Source organism: Priapulus caudatus, unplaced genomic scaffold, assembly GCF_000485595.1.
Source record: "Priapulus caudatus unplaced genomic scaffold, Priapulus_caudatus-5.0.1 Scaffold668, whole genome shotgun sequence".
In the NCBI taxonomy this organism is placed as follows: Eukaryota; Metazoa; Priapulida; class Priapulimorpha; order Priapulimorphida; family Priapulidae; genus Priapulus; species Priapulus caudatus.
The window spans coordinates 97,355-118,684 of record NW_014577729.1 but is presented as its reverse complement, the minus strand read 5'-3'; the positions used below and the strand labels follow the sequence as shown (position 1 = coordinate 118,684).

The following is a 21,330-nucleotide window of genomic DNA, read 5'->3' as shown; positions in this document are numbered from 1 at the left end:
CGCTTCTATCGCTTTTGTAGATTCACATCGAGAGAGAGAAAGAACTCGAATCATCCGCGACTGTAACATCCGCAGGTAAACCGATGAATCACTCTAAAGGTTTAGGTGGGAGGCTATACGGCCTGATTCGTGGGTAAAGGATAACCACAGGAAAAACGAATTTTATTCCGAGAGTCGTGTAAATCATCGTTATCCCGGCCAGGCTCTACACCATTGTGCGTCATTCTCTCACTCGTGCTATGGGCATAGGCTTTACTAAAATGAGTCACCATACTAGTCCCAAGTAATCGTCAGCTAACCTAATCTTGCCATTCATTGTTCATCTATTATGTTCAGAGACCGCAGCCCATATTGACATGACTGCCTAAAAGCGGAAGCTTCCGATAATTTTGCTTTCGTTACTCCCGACAAAACTATACCTGAGAAGCCCAGCTGGCTGCTGCCTCTCGGCGCGGCTCACTCATCGTACATAGGGAATAATGTTTCGAAGTGTCGAGTTATACATTCGGAGCGGAGATCTAGATGTTGCTGCAGACATGTCCATGGCTTAAGATTCTAGATATTACTGTTGAAAAGTGATCTTTAGTTTGCGTGTCATTGTTTTATTTCGAGTTTCTCGGTCGGACCGTAATAGCTCACATCCGACAATGCAGGGTAAGCGTAGACGGAGGAAGTAGTGGGACGCGAGGTGCTTGATTCCAAAAAAAAACTCAATCAATTCACAACCCCCTAGATCCTGTCGGGAGCAATTGCTTCAGTGCGACCTCACTCACACCTCTCATCACCATGCCACCACCGGTGACTTTTTGAGAGGCAGCACTGCAGCAATTCTTCCAATCGGAATCTTTACGGATGGGAAAATTTCGATGCGAGTAATAAAATCGAAAACCATTTTCATGAAACTAGGCCGGGTAAGTTTTTCCCCCAGAGCAGCGCGAACTTAGTTACAAATTAAGCTATAAAATGTAGCCGACGCGTAATGAGGACTGAATGCTTTACGTGTCTCCCTGACGTCTCATCCTTTGGTGATGAGAAGAAGGGAATGAGAGAGAGGAGATGGAATAGAAGAGAGACGGACAGGGAGTTTAAGCTCGTAATATTAATAAGCCGCGTTATCATATGGGATTTGTTCCCCATCCCGCTACTTCTCCGAAGCACCTGTCCGGAGATGAAATGTAATAAGTCTGACTACATGATATATACGCATTTTGTCCACCCTTTCGCTCTGGTCTACCAGAAGCAAGGGAACCCTGTTCCGGAGATTAATTGTAATATAGGCCATCCCTAAAAAATTCTATGTTTGCTGTCCCCGACCCCGATGATTTTTTCAAGTGGTAAAGTAAGCAAATACTAACACATCTTTATTTTGCGTGAACAAAACACCCAACTAAGTAATTATTATCTGTCCACTGTTTGCCACATGCTATTGTGTTTCCAGTCTTAAAGGGACTATCGTCACGAATTTTCTATAATCACAAATTTGGAAAAAAAATTGCCATTTCTTACATTAAAAGTAAGAACTAACGTTTCTAAATATATGCCTCAATACTCACTACCTGCATTAAAAATGTTTTTACGTTGGTTAAAATTTTGCAACAAATCCTAGGACATTTTTGGTAATTTTCATGTTCTAACCAACTATTCCCCAGTACTGTTCAAGATTAACTGGCGTCTCTCCTGTTTTTCACGTCGGCAAATTCCGGCATATAAAGAAGAATGATAGTAAGCATGAAAATAAACAGAAATCACTAATTGTATTTTCAATATCATTTTATTTGTACAAATAGCACACAAAATCATAACCCACCTACCTCGCATGTGCAGAACATTTGCGACGCTACACATCCATTTAACAACTCATCACGCCAAATGTAAAAACCACCCCAAGGCTCCCCCCGACCCACCAAATTTTTTGGGTCGGCCGGCTATTTTCGTGGTCGCTCGGAGGACAGCAAACATGATTTTTTTAAGGATGCCGGCAAGCCAGCGTTACAATGACATTTTTTCCCATCGCTGCGCTCAGATAGCAACATTTTCCCGAGATATAATTAAGAAGCTTGCTGCGGCTACATATGAAATTTTGTCCCTCTCGCGCCGCTGTCTGTGCAGAATCACCTTTTCCTTGAGATAGCACCATGATAATAACCACCCCCGCGGCGGCCGCGCCGCGATCAGGATGACACACCAAGCATTCCATCGTCCAGTTTCCTCCTTTCCCTAGCCCGGCGCGTGACGTACGTGCTTGAATCAATGTCACGCCGTTCCGGGAACTTCTGTCTACTAACAACCCACACAACAACAACAACACTGTCTTCAACGACGTCTTCCTGTTCCTGCGCACCGACCGGGCGGCATAATGAAATACCTGTCTCTTGCGTTGTGTGCTGCGTGCGTGGCGTCGGGCGTGTGGCGCGGTGGCGCGTGCAGCGTGTGTGCGTGCGTGCGTTGCGTGTGCGCCACGTGGGCTGTGTGTGCGTGTGCGTGACGTGCGTGCGTTGCGTGCAGTGCGTGCGGTGCGTGCGTGGGCAGGTGCGTGTGTGCGCGTTGGCGCACGTCGTGCGATGTGCGTGCCGTGCGTGTGCCGTGCGTGCGTGGTGGCGTGTGCGTGCGTGCTGTGCGTGCGTGCCGTGGGCGTGTGCCAGTGTTGTGCGCCGTGGCGCAACGTGGGCGTGTCGCGTGTGGCGTGCGTGCCCCCCGTCGCGTGCGTGTCTGCTGTCAATGACCCGAACGAGTCTGATCAGCCGACGGACGCAGAGACGTTAAAAACCATTGCCCGCTCGTTGTAACGTATCATCCGCCCCCCATCTATCCTTCTTCTTCCTCACTCACGACAGCACGACTCGCTCATCCGCAAAGCAGGCCTCCCGCTCACACCATCCAACCCGGACCGCGACGCACCACACCCACCTGCTCCCTAGCCCTCCCCACCCACACACTCTACACCTTCCGCCACCAACCCACCCACCCCACCCCACACCCCACCCCACCACAACCCCCCCCCCCCGCACACCAACCAACGCGCACCACAACACCACGCCACCCTCACACACATCACCGACCCAGCACCAAGCCCGCCCACAACCGCACAGAACACAAATAACCCCACATACACCCACCACCCGCATATCTACTCAACAAAACGAGCAACAAGACGCACACACACACCCAAGCGCGCAGCGCGCACGCCGAGCGACCCCGGAGAGAAGACACCCCTCCCCAATCTTCCTCACTCTCTCTCACCCTGTCCTCCATCCCCTACACACCACTCACGCAATAATACACCCACAACACACTACACAGCACGCACGCCCAACACACCACTCCTCTCCTCCAACCCCCACCCGCCATCCCACCGCAACCGCCACCCCCCCCCTCCGCCCTCCTCGCACTTACACGCACGTCCACACTCGCGCCCCCACCCCCACCCCAACCCCCCGCCCCCCGCCCCAACAGAAGACCACGCACCACCACGACTACCACCCATGCGGCGCCGCGGCACCAGGCATACGTCTACAACCGCAGCGCCCGGGAAAGCCTCTAAAAAAAAAAAACGTCCCCTCATCCCACTCGCGCTGCAATCACCGACTCCGGTCAACGCACAAACACACGACACCCCCACGCCCGCCCCACCACCCATCCACCAGCACGACCAACGCCAACACCACACGCACACCCCACACCCGCCACCTCAGCCACAAAAGCCACACACGCACGACGCCCACCGCGGACCACGCACCATCGCACGCACACGCCCACGCACGCACCACGGCACCGCACGCACAATCGCACACGCCCACCGTGCCGCACCGCCGCACTACACGCACATGCCCACGCACGCCCAACAAGACGACGCACGCCGCACGCAACGCACGCACGCACACTTGCAGCATCGAGACGCCCACGTGCCACAACGCAGCGCACCACGCACCACACGGCACGCGCCATAACGGCCACACTCCACGCACGACGGCGAAGCACGCACGTCACACACCCCAATGAGGTTATTTCATATGCGGCCCGGGGGCGCAGAACAGAAGAACGTCGTTGAAGCCAGAGATAACGCAATAGAACAGCACACACTGACATGATCACGCACACGTAACAGCACCCACCCGCGCGGCTAGGAACCGCAGAAAGCTGACGATGATCGGCATCCGACATAATCGCGAAAGCCACGACACAAAAAGAGACCGCAGGAGTCATACTCATGTTAATCATCAAAGAAAAAGGGGTAGAATTCTGCACAGAGCGAGCAGAAAAGGACAAAATTTCATATGTAGCGCGACGCAAAGCTTCTAAAGCATTGTAGTCTCAGGGAAAATGTGCATTCTGGAAAGCGAAAGCCGATCGGGAAAAAATGTCTTTGTAAGCGCGGCCTGTGCCATCCTTAAAAATCATGTTTGCTGTGCTCCGACGCGACCACGAACATAGCCGCGACCCAAAAATATTTTGGTAACGCCTTTTTTTTTTTTTACATTCCTCATAGTTAAAGTCGATACGGTCACAAATTTCTAGCACCGCATCCAAGTAGCTACATTTCGTGTGCCTATTTGTAACAAAATAAAATGTATGAAATACAATTAGTGTTTTCTGGTTTACTTTAATCACTAGCTTTCAATACACTTTCAAATATATTAATCACTGCCTAATTATGCCGGTGAAAAACAGAGAGACGCCAGTAATCTGAACAGACTGGGGGAATAGTGTTGAGATCAACAGAAATTAAACCAAATCGTCTAGATTTTTGGCACATTTAACCACGAAAAAACATTTTTATCAGGTGAGAGTTTTGAGGATATATTGTAGAACCGTTAGTTTCTTACTTTTAAGTGAGCAAAGAATGGCAATTTTTTTAAAATATATATAATTAACAATATAAACTATAATATATATAAAACACAAAAGCATGTGGGCAAACATCAGGACAGACTTAAAATACAATTAACAAAACAGAAAAGAACCAATACTACCATACCCAACTAAACAAAATCCATCAGCGCTCCGAGCCAGGAAGCAACATAGAATTGTTTAAGACATGAGGACTTATATCATTATCATCCAGGCAGGCTCTCTGCGGAACCAGGCTGAAGGACATAAATGCTATATATATATAAACAAGTCAGCTTATTAATTTCATCTCCCGGGAACAGGCTGCTTCGAGAAGCGATGGGAAAAATCCATAGTAACCGCGGCTTATTAAATATTACATGCTCAATCTCGGAACGGGTGCGCGGAAAACTTCCGATTTAGAGCAAATTCTTTTCGATTTATTACTCCGATTCGAAATTCAACCATCCGTAAATGAGGAGAAATATGCGCAGTGCTGCTCACAAGTCACCCGGGTGGGAGGTGAAGGGGTGGGCACTTGACATCTTCCGACAGGGATCTAGGGTTTTTAAAAAGTTTTTTTTATCAACAACTCCTACTTACCTGATTGTCGACGTATTCCGTCCACGAAACTGAAAACAATGAAGCCACGATCACGTAGTAATTTAATTTATGTTTGCGCACATTACGTCGGCAAACGAGGTGGCGGCACAGTGACACAATGGTAGAGCGGTGATACGAGTTTTTATATTCGAAAAAACTTCCTGTTTTACTATAGCTCTCCACCTACACCTTCTAGAGTATTTGTTACAGCAACTGGACATCGTTTTTAATTTTATGATCTACAACGTGAAAACAAAAAAGATATTCCTCTATGTAGCAACTTAGCCCACACGATAGATTAAACCACCAACTAGAGGGTACAACATTGATCAACAACATTATATCTCCACACAACACGCACCGCCGCACGCACGCACGCACGCACCCGCCCCACAACACACATTATTGACACACATATATATACTATATATTATATAACCAACTACCCAATAATCATATATAATATATAAATCATATAATATATATATACATAATATTATATATATATTGTGTGCATATATACATAACATACACACAATAATTACACATCTATCATGCTATTTTTGTAGGGCCCGTTGCCAGAAACAAAATTAGTCTTAACGTACATTAGTCTTAACACTAACATGTTCTCATAGACCGTCGATAGCGCTTTGTTTCCTATAGCGCGTTCACACGTAGGAAAATCCACGATTCGTACGCGTACGAAACAGAGTTTCGTACGTACTCGCGATAAATTTCCCTCATCTGAACGACCACGTATAGCTATACTCAGTTCGAAACGCGTATCACTATCCTGACAAAATGAGTGCGTTTCCTACGTACTTCGTATAGCTGTACGCGTATAGCGGACGTGTGAACGACCGGCTATAGCTATACGCGTATAGCGGACGTGTGAACGACCGACTATAGCTATACGCGCATAACAATAGAAAACAATGCGCTGTCGACGGTCTACGAGAAAATGTTAGTGTTAAGACTAATGTTAAGACTAATTTTGTTTCTGACAACGGGCCCCAGGTTTTCAACTCAAATATAATCCTGAATTTTCAGATATCTCGCACACTCATGTAGCGATGCTGCGCTCGAGCTCATTAATCAGGCACGTTGCCGAGTGAGCGGAGAGCGGGCGACATCTGGTAGCAGGGCCACAGGTGGTACAGGTGTCGAACGACTGACTAGAGTGAATGGTCACTTAGAGAGCGGAGAGCAGGATACGTGACACGCGACATCATAAGATGCGGCCCTTGCAAGACGGGGGTCGGCAAAACGGGAACCTGGAGAACCCAAGAGGTGACAAGATAATGCCAGGATGGCGGGCACGGGAATCGCCGGGGTATAGGGCGAGCGGCACTCAGGCACGGGGAGCTCGACTCTCTCTCTCTCCCTGTGTTCTACCTTGTCACGTTGCATTTGTACGCTACGTCTTGTACTTGTACTATCATGGCTATCAATACAGTCGCTTGCGGTACGTTACTTCGCTAGTTCGTGTTTGCTTCATGTCGTTGCGCATCTTATACCCTGTTCCCTTACCCGCTGCCTACCTCACCTAAGTAACCGAAGTACGAGGTTACACTCACGAAAAAAACACTTAAAACGGATCATTTCTGCGCGCCCAAAAACATTAACGTCGATACCGAGATAGAAGAGAGTGAAGCGCTTACTGGTTCTGAATCAGCTGTATCGTCAGAGCGCTCTTGCCGACACCTCCAGCTGCAACGAGAAAACACAACGCGCGTTACGCACTGGGTTGCGGCGTCGGCACCTTACACAATCGTCACCATGGCACCCGCGCGGCGGCGGTAGGGGGGCAGGGGGAGGGGGCAGGGAAGAGGATGGAGGGGGCACGTTACACAATTGATACCATGGCACCCGCGCGGCGGCGGCAGGGGGGCAGGGGGAGGGGGCAGGGAAGAGGATGGAGGGGGCACGTTACACAATTGATACCATGGCACCCGCGCGGCGGCGGCAGGGGGGCGGGCAGGGGCAGGGAGGAGGATGGAGGGGGCACGTTACACAATCGACACCAAGGCACACGCGGCGGCGGCGGGGGCAAGGGGAGTGGAGAGGGGAGGTCGACTCGTGTAGGACAAACCCATCGGGACACGTCTGCATCTTCGCAGCGTTACCCGGGTTACGAACCACGCTGCGAGCGACTGTCGCGCCGTGCGTGATCGACAAGCTCCGACCGACGACCCGTGACGTTTTTCCGCCGGCGGTAGGGGGCGCTGCCAACGCCCCTCGTCGTCTCGTCGCCGTCTGCGTATCGCAGGGAAACCTCGGCAGCCGGCGGGTAGCGTCAAAGGAAAGGTGTTTCCCCATCCCTTCTCCCGAAAGGAAACGCAACGCGGAAAAAGTAACTTAGCAGCGTCTGGGTAGCGGTACGACGCGCCGGCGTCGTAAGTGAGCATCGGCTTATTGTGACACGGCAGGATTATCGAGCCTCTAAAGCCGAGAGAGTATCTGCAGGTCTTTTTCCGTCACGCGTAAGCTCTCTCTTCGCGCGCGCTGCCGTGCGAAATCGTCAACACCACGCGGCGCGGGTTTGATAGGCCGACGCGACACATGAACGACACTCGACCTAGCATCCGAACAACGAAACAAATGAGCGTCGCTCGGCGACCGCGGCGGAGAGCAAAGAAACGCTCCGTGCGGCGCGCTCGTCTCGTGACCGTTGCTAGGGACTAGCTCAGTAGGCGGTTACGTACTCGATTGGGTGAGCCAATACCTACCATGCAAATCGGACCCTAGCTGCATTAATTGGATGCAGCGCCGGTGTATGCCAGCAGGGCTGCGAGGCAATTAGAGAATTAGAACTGCTTTAGGTATTTTAAAACCGCGCATCCCTCGACGAAACGAAGAGAAACTTCTCTCTCTCCGATCGATGCGATTAACTTCATTAAGCGATGCCGTCGACTGAATAAATAGGTAAACTAACCTCAACTTTGTTTTTGTTTTAATCGTGTTTTCCCATCCCGGAGATTTTTCACAATTTCATACAAAATTTACCATCGCAATTTTATAAACTCGGGCGGCAATGAAATACTTTACACCCGTGTATTATAGCGCAACGATTATTTGACATCCATCGCCACGCGCACTTTCACGACAAAATGGTAAAAATATCCTTCAGTAACCACTAAATTAAGGAATTATTAAGATTCAAACTAGAAAATTACATTTCATTCTTAAGTACTAAGAAAGTTCGTCTGAAGAAACTTCCTATTAGTCAGCGTTTCAAAAAAAAATCGTGGTTAACAATACTTCATTTAAACAGTAGAAACCTCGCAGCTAAAATGTTTCAATTGTTCACAGCTCTTGGCTAGCACACACAGTTGTTTTTAGTGAGTACATGCGGATAAACTTAAAACTGCAGTATCACAGCTAGTAGATACAATGAACCATTCAAACTCCTCATGTATTTTTCTGCCGCAGCTCATCAATTTTAAACCAGAACAATGGGTGCTTCAAAAACATCTGGAAAACGAATACTGAAACAGTTGGGGGTTCATAGAATTGATTTACATTGAACGGTCGATGTTCTATACAGACTGTGTACAGTACTACAGGAAGGACTGAATAGGAAATATAATTATGCAAATTACAATGCGTTGCAGAAAACGAGAAATAGATACTAACAACCTATGGAATAGAAGGGGTAACAAACAAAGGGGAAAGAAGCTAACAGTGAGAAATACTAATTACATGAAATTTGCCGATTTTAATTAAAATCCGTAGTCGTCAAATAAAATCTAGCTGCTTAAGTCGTTGTCGTCATTTTCTAAAGAAATTCCTCAATTCAAAGACTCCACATTAACCCCTCCTGCAAAACAGCCCAAATAGTACTACCACTACTACCAAGACCACTACCAGTACTACCACAACTCCCAGAACCACCACTACATCTACCACTACAAGTATCTACCACTACAACTACTACTACTAGTACTACTACTACTACTACTACTACTACTACTACTACTACTACTACTACTACTACAACTTGTATTCCCAACAACCCAGCCAACAATAGAATGACAATCTCCTTGATATTCTATCAGAATTTAAAATTAATGTTCACGAGTTTGCTGTTAAATACTCTGTTTCACTATCAAACTCCATGAACCAACATTAACTAGCATTTAAGTCACTGCACAACTCTGAACAAAACCATTGGGGTAGAGTATGAACTCAATAACAGATCTATAAACAAAATATAACCTATTACCCTAACATTTAACCCCAACCTTAACCTACTCATGACTGCTGTAGTGTTACAGTCATTAAACTTCAGCCAAAAAAAAACATAGCACAACATGGAGTGTATAAAAACCTTACATAGAGGGAAGGTAAATCCAACAGTGATGCTGCTACACAAAAAACGCAGTTTCAAATTAAATCCTGCCAGACGCACAATAGGTGAAATTATGACAGTAATGTATCAATGCCACATTTTGAAGGTACATACAGAGCTCTACAAAAAACAATGTTTTACATTGTACCCATGCCAGTGCCACACAATAGAGCTCCGAAGTAATGACGTCACGGTGGAATGACAACGAACCCACTGGTTCTAAACAATCATTGGCTCCGTAACATTAACTGCGTGAAAATGGTGTTGCGTTTTGTACCCGATTGTAACCATCATTCTGAGACTGAGAGTCATTATTGCAGTTTTTATAGATTTCCAAAGGATGGAAGTGAAAAGCAATTTCGATGAATTAAGTTGATAAGGTATGCAGATATGTTTTTTTCTAGGCATTTTGATGATGAAATCAATGTTGCAAGATCGACTTGCTACCGATGCTTTACCGCTGTCTGCAGCACACACTCGTGTGCACAACGCCATTTACACGCAGTTAATGTTACAGAGCCATCGATTGTTTAGAACCAGTGGGTTCGTTGTCATGCCACCGTGACGTCACACTTCGGTTCTCTATACCTTGCCATGTATGCATCCACTTGTATAAGTTCAATGCACAACATGAGGCCATGCATGGTACTGTACCTCTCTTAACACTCACCTACCGATACCTCTACCCCCAAACTTCTTCCAATGCAAAATATTTTTGTGTGTGAATAAGAGCATCTTTAAATTATAATTTAGACACAAGATACAGTTTGAAAAACTGAAATGAGGAAGTGGTCTATTTTTAAACATTTTCTACTGTCAAAAGTTACTACTACTATCACAGCCTGCCAAAACTGGACCAAGCCAGATTCCTGGAGTGGGTTTCTACCGATGTGGATTTAAACCCTTGAGTCCAGTATAAAATAAAGAAACCGAAAACAACAACAACAACAGCCACCGTCAATACCACCACTAGTCACCACCGCCACCGCCACCGCCACCACTAGCCTAATAGTACTAATACTACTACTAGTATTACTAATTGCATGCGATGGATAGATAGTGCAGCCCCAATGAGGGCACAGTGGACACCACTTCATCTACATCTATATATGGTTACGTCGATCCGTCACCCTTGACAATTACTCAGTGGTTTCCGGTGGGCGCAAGAAAAAGAAAACTTACAAATAAGAATTACATGACCAAGAATAATAAAGTAAGGTAAAAAGATTAAAGAATAAAGTAAAGGAGTTGACCCATTTGCTTTTTTTTTGGAAGATTAAAATCACTTAAACATGATTTTAGTAAAATTACAATTCATCCATACAATCATATGTATTATTACAAAATTATAAATCACTTGCTGGTACTGTGCTATAAAGTATAAATAACGCTGATAGGGTCTATGTCTCCCTGGGTACTGCCGGAACGTACCCTGGGTACGGTCCGGTATACTGGAACGTACCCTGGTAACTATCTGATATGGTTACGGTTAGGGTTAGGGTTAGGGTTAGGGAGTAGGTGTAGGCGTAGGCGACTCCCTAGACTTGTTAGTGGAGTAGGCGAGGTAAGGTCCGGCATATTAGATAGGGGTAGTACCAGGAGTCTATCAATATTGATAGACTCCTGATAGTACCAGGGTACGTTCCGGTATAGCGGACCGTACCCAGGGTACGATCCGGCAGTACCCAGGGAGACATAGACCCTGGCAGCATAAATAACAGAAAAAGGAATTAGGACTACACTACGATGATGGCACCATGGATCATTGACATTGGATGTATTATCATGTAAGCAAGATCTGCTGGGTGTGAACATCGAACCCATTCACAATCGAAATGGAGCTTAAAATTCACAATTTGAAAGCAGATATTTACGTTATTTTCACAAACTGTATATTTCACACAATGACCACCATCAAAACTATCTTGTTCAAACAATGTCAAAACAACAACGCCCAAAATTCCAAAACGGGTTGATTTTTCTACAAATTGACTTGCCAAGTAATACTATTAGACACAGTTACCAACATTAAACTCTATACGCAGACTAGACATTATACTTATATATAAACTAGTACATAAATAAAGCAACCCTGGCTACGGCCCGGCTATGTACGGATAAGAGGGTCAGGCAAATTACTAAATTAGGTCACAAATTCTATCGTTTAACATGAACAGTGCCTACCGCCAACGACCACTAGCTTGTACTCTGTCATCTTTACAAGCTCTATCGTTGCAATCGAGTTGATCGTGCCACTTTCTTTCACTATACAACAGTTTGTAGCTCAAATTACATGTTAACTGAATGTTTCCATCAAACATAAACGTGAAAACGAAGAGATCTCTAAGGAGCAATGGGTAGTTGAAACGGGAAATGGCCTCACTCGGATGAGAACCGAAGATAACCGGACATTCCCGATGTCGAAATTCCGGTGTCGTGGGAAGATTTTGCTGCCAAGACGAGAGGCGTGGGAAATTGTGCATTTTCAAGCGTATTTATTTTATGTCACGCAATATTGCGTGAATTTACACCGCACATGCTGTTTTCATTCTATTTCATTTCGGGGCAAGTTAAATAAAGTAGGATTGCGTCGTTTGTCAATGCACAGTTTGCATTATAAGTACATTCTCATCAGTCATATGTAGAATCGGGAGTAAATAATCTCGATTTTTTTTACTCTTGTTAGAATTTAAATTTGTAGTTGAAAATTTCCCCAAAACAATGCATTTTAGGCTTGATGTTATGAATATAGATATGGATAAGCGGTGCTGTGTTTCTCTGAAACGGAGAAAGGCGATGCCAGGCATGCGTGTGTACTGTGCGCGTGCGTGCGCGCGGGCGCGCGTGCACGTGTGCACATAAACGTGCGTGCGTGCGTGCGTGCGAGCGTTAATTTGCAAGTCTATATAACCCTGAGGGTTATTAACTCCTGTCTTTATGCACCGCTCCGACAGTGCGGTTTAATATCAGTAAAGGTGGCCCGGGTAGGAAATCTATGTGTACAGCCCATGCAAAGGCAAATAACTCATTTACATGCATTCAACTGGAGCATATGCGATGAATAAAAACGGAGTAAGATTTTTCCTCTATAATTGTACCCCACATACACGTTTTTTTTTGCGGACAAAGACGTATTTGCACTTGTATGACACCCAGAGCCGTGGGTTTTGATATTACAGTGCTGTCATCAAAGACCGCATATATACGTTCTGATATTATGCGCAAATAAATGATTTCGCCCGTGTAAAATCAGTGTTGTATATGTATAGATATATGTATACAACACTGATCTCTATATATGTTAATATATAGAGATGATCAGTGGTATACAGGCATCAGATTTGCAACCGCTGAATCAAATATGAGATCATCTCGCCATCTATCGGGCGAAATAATTTATTTGCGCATAATATAAGAATGTATATAACCTATGATTCATGTACACATGAGGATGTATGCTTTTATTTAAAGGGTCTTGGGTGAAAAAATAATCAATAAAAAGTTATGAGCTTAGAAAATTTCATATTTATTTTAAATTGAAATTTCACAGGTGTGCAATAATAAACAATAACATACACAGTAAATGTGTAAATACCTGCATATTAATGAGGTTAAAAGCTATGATCGCTGAACTGAACAGACCGCCTAGGTTCCATGTATAAAACTATCTCAGCATTCATGCTATATGACAAATCACTGAAAACGAATTCAACCCCTGAGCAAATACTGCTATATCGTTACTCAACAACGCTGATAGGGTCTATGTCTCCCTGGGTACTGCCGGAACGTAACCTGGGTACGGTCCGTTATACCGGAACGTGCCCTGGTAACTATCTGATATGGTTAGGGTTAGGGTTAGGGTTAGGGAGTAGACGTAGGCGACTCCCTAGACTCGTTAGGGGAGTAGGCGAGGTACGGTCCGGCATATTAGATAGTACCAGGGTACGTTCCGGCAGTACCCTGGGAGACATAGACCCTGGCAGCCTCAACAACCACTGAATAGTAAGTGTATAATAAATACAATGGGGTCGTTCAACCCACAAAGCTATACAAAAGAGCTACAAAGCCACAGAATATATCCCTAACGAAAAAAAGGTGGAATACAATAGATGTGTCATAACTCCGCAGAAGCACCAATACGAATTCCTCTCACACGTACACCGTCCATTTTGAAGAACTGTTATATACCTTGTCTGTCACAGCCACGCGGCTAAAAAGCCTAGCTCACAGATACAAGTTATTTACAAAATTTACACTCCCCTGAATGACGTAATTTTTTTTACCCCTTTTCATAATTCATTCGTGAGCAGAAAAATTCAGACTATTTGATAATTGGCAACAAGCATAAATTCTCTTGCATTATTCAATTTAGAAAATAATACAATCATGAGAATAATTTTTAATAAAAATTAACTCAAACACAGTGACAAATTTATCAATATTCCACCAAGCATATATACTACTACAGCTAAAAGGGTCTATGTCACCCAGTGTACTGCCGGAACGTACCCTGGTACTATCTAATATGCCGGACCGTACCTCGCCTATTCCACTAACGAGTCTAGGGAGTCGCCTACGCCTACTCCCTAACCCTAACCCTAACCATATCAGATAGTTACCAGAGTACGTTCCGGCAATACCCTGGGGGACATAGACCCTATGAGCGTTAGTGGACACCTCTATAAAATAAACTCCTGTCTACAACGGACACTTTTGGCAATTCTCTTGAATGGCAGTTATACAGTTGAACTACCCCAACAGAGAGAGAACCTGTCAACAAAGGACACGTTTATGGGTTTCCTTTAAGTACCACTCACGTACACGTTTGACTGTTTAATATCCAAGTGCACTAGTATGTATGCATGTGTATGCACGCGTACATGTGTACAAGTCCAAATAGACCGAGGATTAGATGACGACTGATGACAGAATTACTCGCCCATGATCAGAACTCAATTATTGTGTTTCACACCAAGCGATATCAATGACAGCCTCAAAGATGTCGTTGAGCTAATGATCACTAATGATCACTAATGAGCATTAATGACACTGAAGCTGCAAGCCTTACGAAGCGTTATAATCACTCCCACGTAAATCAGAAGCAAATTGCAACCACACTGCAACGTGTAATCAGCTCCATAAATAACGAACGCATCCAGAGTATTGGCAGATCACATGCATTGCAACCCCAATGCGATCTATTTCATGCGACTCGGAGGCACGATGTCAGAAACAAAATTAGTCCCAACATTAGTCTTAACATCGACTTTTTCTCGTCGATCATCGTCGTCGTCGAAAACACGGCAAAGCTACGAGTTTCTCGTACGCTGTGAGAGATAGAGATCCGGTCTACGAGGAAAACCCAACGTTAAAACTAATTCTGTTTCCGACGACGGGCCCCCAGCAACACAACAATCACTGACCGCGCACGGAGCGGCGACTAATCGCGCGCGTGCGCGGAGGGGCGACCAATCGCGTAGTGGGCGTTGCGTAAATCTCACATGTAAGTGGACGGCCCCGCGAGGGCGGTGCTGCACATCCTGCAGTCGGCGATGGCGGCGTCGTTGACGTACGTGCACAGCGGACACTCCACGCCGGCGACGCGTCGCCGCGACGACGACAACGCGGCCGCAGCTCCGCAGATCTCGCACCGGCTGAGCGCGGCCGCGTTCAGATACGTGCACCGCTCGCACTCCCACCCCCCGCCATCACCGCCGTCGCCGTCGTCCTCGTCGTCGCGCGGACCCCCGGGCCGGTCGTCGCCGCGACGGCGAGAGCGCGGGTCCGAGGACAAGCGATCCGCGACGGATCCCGCCGCCTCCCAGTCGTCGTCCAATCGGAAGCGCGGTTCGTACGGAGGCAGCATGTTGTCGTAGACACTGACCGGGGGTCGCGGGTCGTCTCTAGCGTCCGCAGCGCGCGACGGCCGCACGACGGGTTCGACGGGGAACGGCGGCGTCACCTTGCGACGCGCCCCGCCCTCACGGGGCCTCACCGCAACGCTGCTCGCAAGAGGGGAAGCATTCCCTGCCCCGCAGCCGGCGCCGGTGCGCATCGCTTGCTTCCCCGCCGCTGTTCGGTCGCCGAGGACGCTCCAGCCGTCGTTCCAATTGTCGTCGCCGCGGCGAGGGCTGGCGTCTCGCAGGTATTCTTCGCCGCGGCGACCGCCGGCATCGTGCTGGTAGCCGTCGCCGCGGCGACCGCCGGCTCCGCGAGGGTAGTCTTCCCCGCGGCGACCGCCAGCATCTCGCTGGAAGTCGTTGCCGTGGTGACCGCTGGCGTCTCGCTGGAAGTCGTTGCCGTGGCGACCGCCGGCATCGCACTCTTGGTCGTCGTCACGGCGACCGCCGGCTCCGCGCGGGTCGTCGTCGCGGCAACCAACAATTCGGGAGTGATCCCTCGCGGCGACCAGCGTCCCTCCGTCCGGCCACGCTGGCGGACGCTCGTCCGACGCTGGCGGAGACTTCGCGACGTGATGCAAGAACATCTCGTCGACGATGCGGCGCCGATGCCGGCCCTCCGCCGAGTCGGCTGCCGTCGGCGGCGCGCGCGCGGCTCGGCCCGCCAGGGGGCGTCGCGGGCAGCTCTGCGTTCGCCGCACGGGATTCGAGCCCGGCATCGGCGGGTAGAGCTCCGGGAAGAATTCGAAGGGATTCGCTTCGACGACGCTCGTGGGGCACCCCGACGAACGCTTGGGACGACTCAGCGTCGACGCGGCGGCGACCCCCGTGCAACCACCAGGAGGCGCCGCGTGCGGGATCGTCATTGACGGAGCGACCGCCGTGCGACCGCCAGAGAGCGCTGCGCCAGACGTCGACGAGGCGGTGCCCGACCGTGTGTCGCGATCGTCCTCGAATTGGGAGCCGCTCGGGCGCAGACGTGGAACGACGTTTTGCAGTAGATACGCGACGCAATCGTTGACGTCCCCAACTTTGTGCGTTCGCATCTGCAGAATCTGTAAGCAGAGGGAGTGATTTCGCGTTACACGAGTATGCCAATACGTACGAAACTTCGATGACGTATCGCGGCTGCTGAAAAAACATATCAAATAGTGAAACTTCGACAAGGTATTACGTCAGCTGATAAAACATATCTAATACAGTAAAAACCCACGTACAAGAACCTGTATTTTTCCAGGTTAGCCTAAAAAGGTTCTTATATAATTGGTGTTTACTGGGAAATTAGGCTATATGGTTCTTAAATAGGTTCTTATTTTCTTAAGAAAAAAATGTGCTTGTGGCTGGTAGAATATTGGTGCGGTCCATTGTTTATACAAAATATTCATATAATTACGTCTAAATGACTGCAATCTAGACAAATACAAACCCTATTCTACGTTCTTATTTCTTTTTATGCCCTTTATACCTAATAGAGGTATATAGACCACCAATAACTTGTTTTAGTTGATTTATGAATTTTAAAGTGTTAACTGAATTTTATCAAATAAGAACCTGTTTCAAATTTTAGGCTACAACAGGTTCTTATGTCAAGGGGGTCTAAATGGAAAATCTTAGCCTAACAGGTTCTTAATCACTGGGTTCTTATACGCGGGTTTTTACTGTATTAATTTCACTCTAATCGACTGAATAGATCACTTCGATAGATGCTCATTGCACATATATATATATACATATTATTGCACAATTATCATTAATCACAGACCTAGCATTAAACTGGGACGAATTGCCAGGAATGCATCTGATGAGACTTAATCAGGATGCTGACTTTAAAATGAAGATAATACCGAAGGAAGACTTCCACGGAAGAGACTACTCTACTAACCTGTTGCAACGTGTAACCGCATTCACACACGCAGTCGGCTATTCGGTCGAGTATCCCACACTCCACCTGCGCCACGAAGGAATCGAACGCCAACAGCAAGAGCTTGTCGATGTCTCGCGTCCGCGCTCGCAAGTAGTAACGCTCGTCGTCGTCACCCCACCTCCTGTATCCCAGCTGCTCAAGAAAGATGCTATACCCAGACAGATTTATCACAATCTTATTCCGAAAACCTCCCGTGTACACCTGAAAGATTAAGAAACGCGGGTGATAACATCAGCTCTTTCAAAGACATTAGTAGCATTTGATAGAATGCCACGTACCATATATTGTTATGAAAGCACAAGCAAATATTTTAAAGAAACAGCCCATTATATCAGTAAAGACACTGATTAGTTAAACTGATAACTGTTTAGTTGGTTTTTTACGGCAAATAACAACTTAGATACCTTTGCGACGAATAATGCGGAAGAGCTAACGAAATCTGCTAATCGAATTCGCAGGAATATAACCAGCTTTTTATAAACAGTCACCAGGGGTTTCGTACCAGGATTTTTCTGAACTCGTGCCTCCATGGGAACCTATACAGGTTTAAGGCGAGCTGCTCGAATGCGGAGAATGCGGTGGCCATTTTGCGGAAGCTGGCGCCGGTGCCCTTTTCGTGAAGTGTGCAAGAAATCATTTCGCCGAAGCTGTGACTGCAGAATTTTATCGCACTGTCGGCCATATCTAGGAATCTACACACGGATAATTCCAGTTCCCTCCTGTTAACATTCTGAAACGACAACGCCATGCAGTTATTAGATGGTCCACACATTCTTTGACGTTGTTATCTTGAATGTTAGTAAATATTCTTGGTCGTTCTTCTCATCTTGAGTAATATTCTGTATTCTCGAATCCGCAAATTGAGATAGCTCAGTACTAACTATCATGACTAGTTCGTGGTTTAAGTCCGGGCAATGCACTACTGTATACTATATTTCATGTGTTGCCAGCTAAGACACTTTACACTTAAGGCTCCAAGAGTAGTATAATCACATTTAGAATAGCAGTCAATTCTACAACAGGTGTCACCTACGCTTAAATAAAAACAAAGAACGGTTGCTAATATGATATGTTTCTCATTTCCACAGAGGCGCGCAACGTTGTGTGGATTAAAGTTATCAGGATATCTAGAAGGCACGCACACTAACGCAGATAAGGTCTATGTCTCCCAGGGTACTGCCGGAATGGGGTACGGACCGCTATACCGGAACGTACCCTGGTAACTATCTGATATGGTTAGGATTAGGGAGTAGGCGTAGGCGACTCCCTAGACTCGTTAGTGGAGTAGGCAAGGTACGGTCCGGCATATTAGATAGTACCAGGGTACGTTCCGGCAGTACCCTGGGAGACATAGACCCTATCAGCCACACTAACCCCCGACGTCGTAGAGTCAGTTTGACTGCTCACAAGCTTCACGTATTCAATGTACAAGTTTCCCTTCAAAGTTACAGCGCCCTCATCTGGATTCATAAGGATTGCCAGGCACGTACTAGACAACAGAGTTGTCCAGTGGGCATCGCCTACCTGGAATAATTAAAACAATAATAAGATATGGTTGCTAAATGTAATTAATCCACATTAAATAAACGCTGTGGCTATATGCCCGGCAGCCGGGCACGGTCTTCGATTTCCTAAATGCCCGGCAGTTCCTAACCCTAACCCTTGTTTACTTGAGATAACGCTGAACATTAAAAACTGCCGGGCATTTAGGAAATCGAAGACCGTGCCCGTCAGCCGTCAGATATATGCCGGCTGCCGGGCATATAGCCACTCTGTTAAATAAAGCCACAGCTTAGACAGTTCACACAAGTGCAAGGGTATCTGCAAGTGACCAAAACGGCTCTTGTTTAGAATCAACTCTTTGAGATTTAACTTTCTTAGGATCTCAAATCAAGGAGCATTGAGTAGGGCGTTACATTACTACTCTTGTGTTGGGTTACATTATTGTATCTAGGGTGACAGCTATCTATCTTAGCATCTAGGTTATAAATCTCCCCCCCCCCCCATCTCAGACGGCTCTGTAATTTGGTCAGACCCGTCTACAGTGATGGCGACGTAAAAAGAACCACTAAGAGCGCCAAAAAAACTCTGCCTGTGACCACCCTCAGTGCCATTCGGCTAAAAGGCCAACTACCTGGAAAAGCTAGGTCACACCCCATGGCTAGCTATAGCCCTGGACGTTTATTCCAAGTTACGGACTGTCCAGAACTAGACTGTCGGAAGTAGAAGTAGAAGAGCATTGTGACAGTGAATGAGTGATTGCACTCCGTGTTGGAAATAAGGACGGCTTGGTGTGATACTCGAGGGACAACTACTACTACTAGTGAATGCAACATAAACTTCTCAACTATGTCACAATGTGTACTGACTACTGTAGGCTGTACTGGAACACACACATGTTCTGATTCATGCACATGGTCATTGCAATTTGCATAGATGTATAGACTATACTATACTCTATAGACGAGTATAGTTATGATAGAGAGACCATCGTTAGCCTTAGCAGTTATGAGGGGAAAAATTATCGCATCCATGTCAATCATTGCGTTTTCATGAACGAAAATTTACTAATGCGAAATTTATGTGATTGAAGTGAAATAGTTAGTCTGAATTAGGTAATAAACGTAAATTACCCAATGACTGCTAATTCACTACTTCACTTCATATACGTCCATATTTGTTTTTATTGCCTATTCATGTGCGTCCGCTTGAATCTATTTAATAACACAACACAAAACTCGTAATTGCAATTAATTGCTGCACAATAATATTATGTCTAGTATTATCTAACACTTTCTATTCAAATATAAGTAATCTATTGTTTCCAACTTATAGATACATGCGTAACTGCGTAACACATGCGCGACGAGAGGTTATCGTGTCGCCACTGGTTAATGTGTTTTTTTGGTCCGTATGTTCATGTATAAATTTAGTGTCATGGATAAATTATACTAGGACATGGTATGTATAAATGATGCCGAGTGCATATAAACTTTAGTTATACGCGGGCAACGTAGCGAGTAAATGCACATTTGGCGTAGGAACGGACTTTCCTGTTGCGTGAAAAACGAGATTGGATGAATGAATTGAATGTGACAGTGGAGGCTGAGCATATCTTGATTTATATCTCAGCATGATTGATTATTGATGATGTGGCTTGTGGTGTTGCAACACTACACCGCCACGAAACACGGTCAATCGATAATACTAACGCAGTGGCTACGCGTCCGGAACAGGTCGCGTAGCCTCCAGGCTACGCATCCGGACATACCGTACACTCACACAGTGGTCGCGCGACTCGCATACACGCATGATTGCGCAACAGGACGCTCAACTGATTGGCGAAAATATACAATACATCAAGAGCGTATAAAGAAGGAGAGCGTACAACGGTAAAATGCTGAAACCATGTTGCAGTATAGTCGAATTAATAAACTTTCCCCGTTTTTATTTTGACGATTCTTTGCAGTATTATTGATCAGCTGTCTTACCTTGTTAATATAAAACAAACTGCATGTCCCTACGATGCCTCTACGCTGAGATAATGAGCGGTGAAAATCTGGTATTTTTGCCGAAAACCGACTCGAGATCAGTGTTTACTACAACTGTCGCTCATAGGGTCTATGTCCCCCAGGCTACTGCCGGAACGTACCCTGGGTACGGTCCGGTATACCGGAACGTACCCTGGTCACTATTTGATATGGTTAGCAGGGTGAAAAACTGAT

General features: G+C 46.4%; 2 protein-coding genes across 2 annotated transcripts in view; one reads left to right on the top strand and one right to left on the bottom strand.

Annotated features, from left to right (window-relative positions):
* LOC106812636 (ras-like protein) overlaps window positions 1-12,171 on the bottom strand; it is a 33,330-nt gene extending 21,159 nt beyond the window's left edge. The window contains exons 1-3 of the mRNA XM_014816553.1: window positions 11,966-12,171; window positions 7,092-7,140; window positions 5,434-5,459 (exon numbers count right to left, since the gene is read on the bottom strand). Coding sequence (XP_014672039.1) covers window positions 5,434-5,459; window positions 7,092-7,140; window positions 11,966-12,102 — 212 coding nt within the window. The 5' untranslated portion in view covers window positions 12,103-12,171. The remainder of the gene's footprint in view (window positions 1-5,433; window positions 5,460-7,091; window positions 7,141-11,965) is intronic.
* Window positions 12,172-20,477: 8,306 nt separating this feature from the next.
* LOC106812630 (calcium-transporting ATPase type 2C member 1-like) overlaps window positions 20,478-21,330 on the top strand; it is a 20,042-nt gene continuing 19,189 nt past the window's right edge. The window contains 1 exon segment of the mRNA XM_014816547.1: window positions 20,478-20,566. Coding sequence (XP_014672033.1) covers window positions 20,564-20,566 — 3 coding nt within the window. The 5' untranslated portion in view covers window positions 20,478-20,563.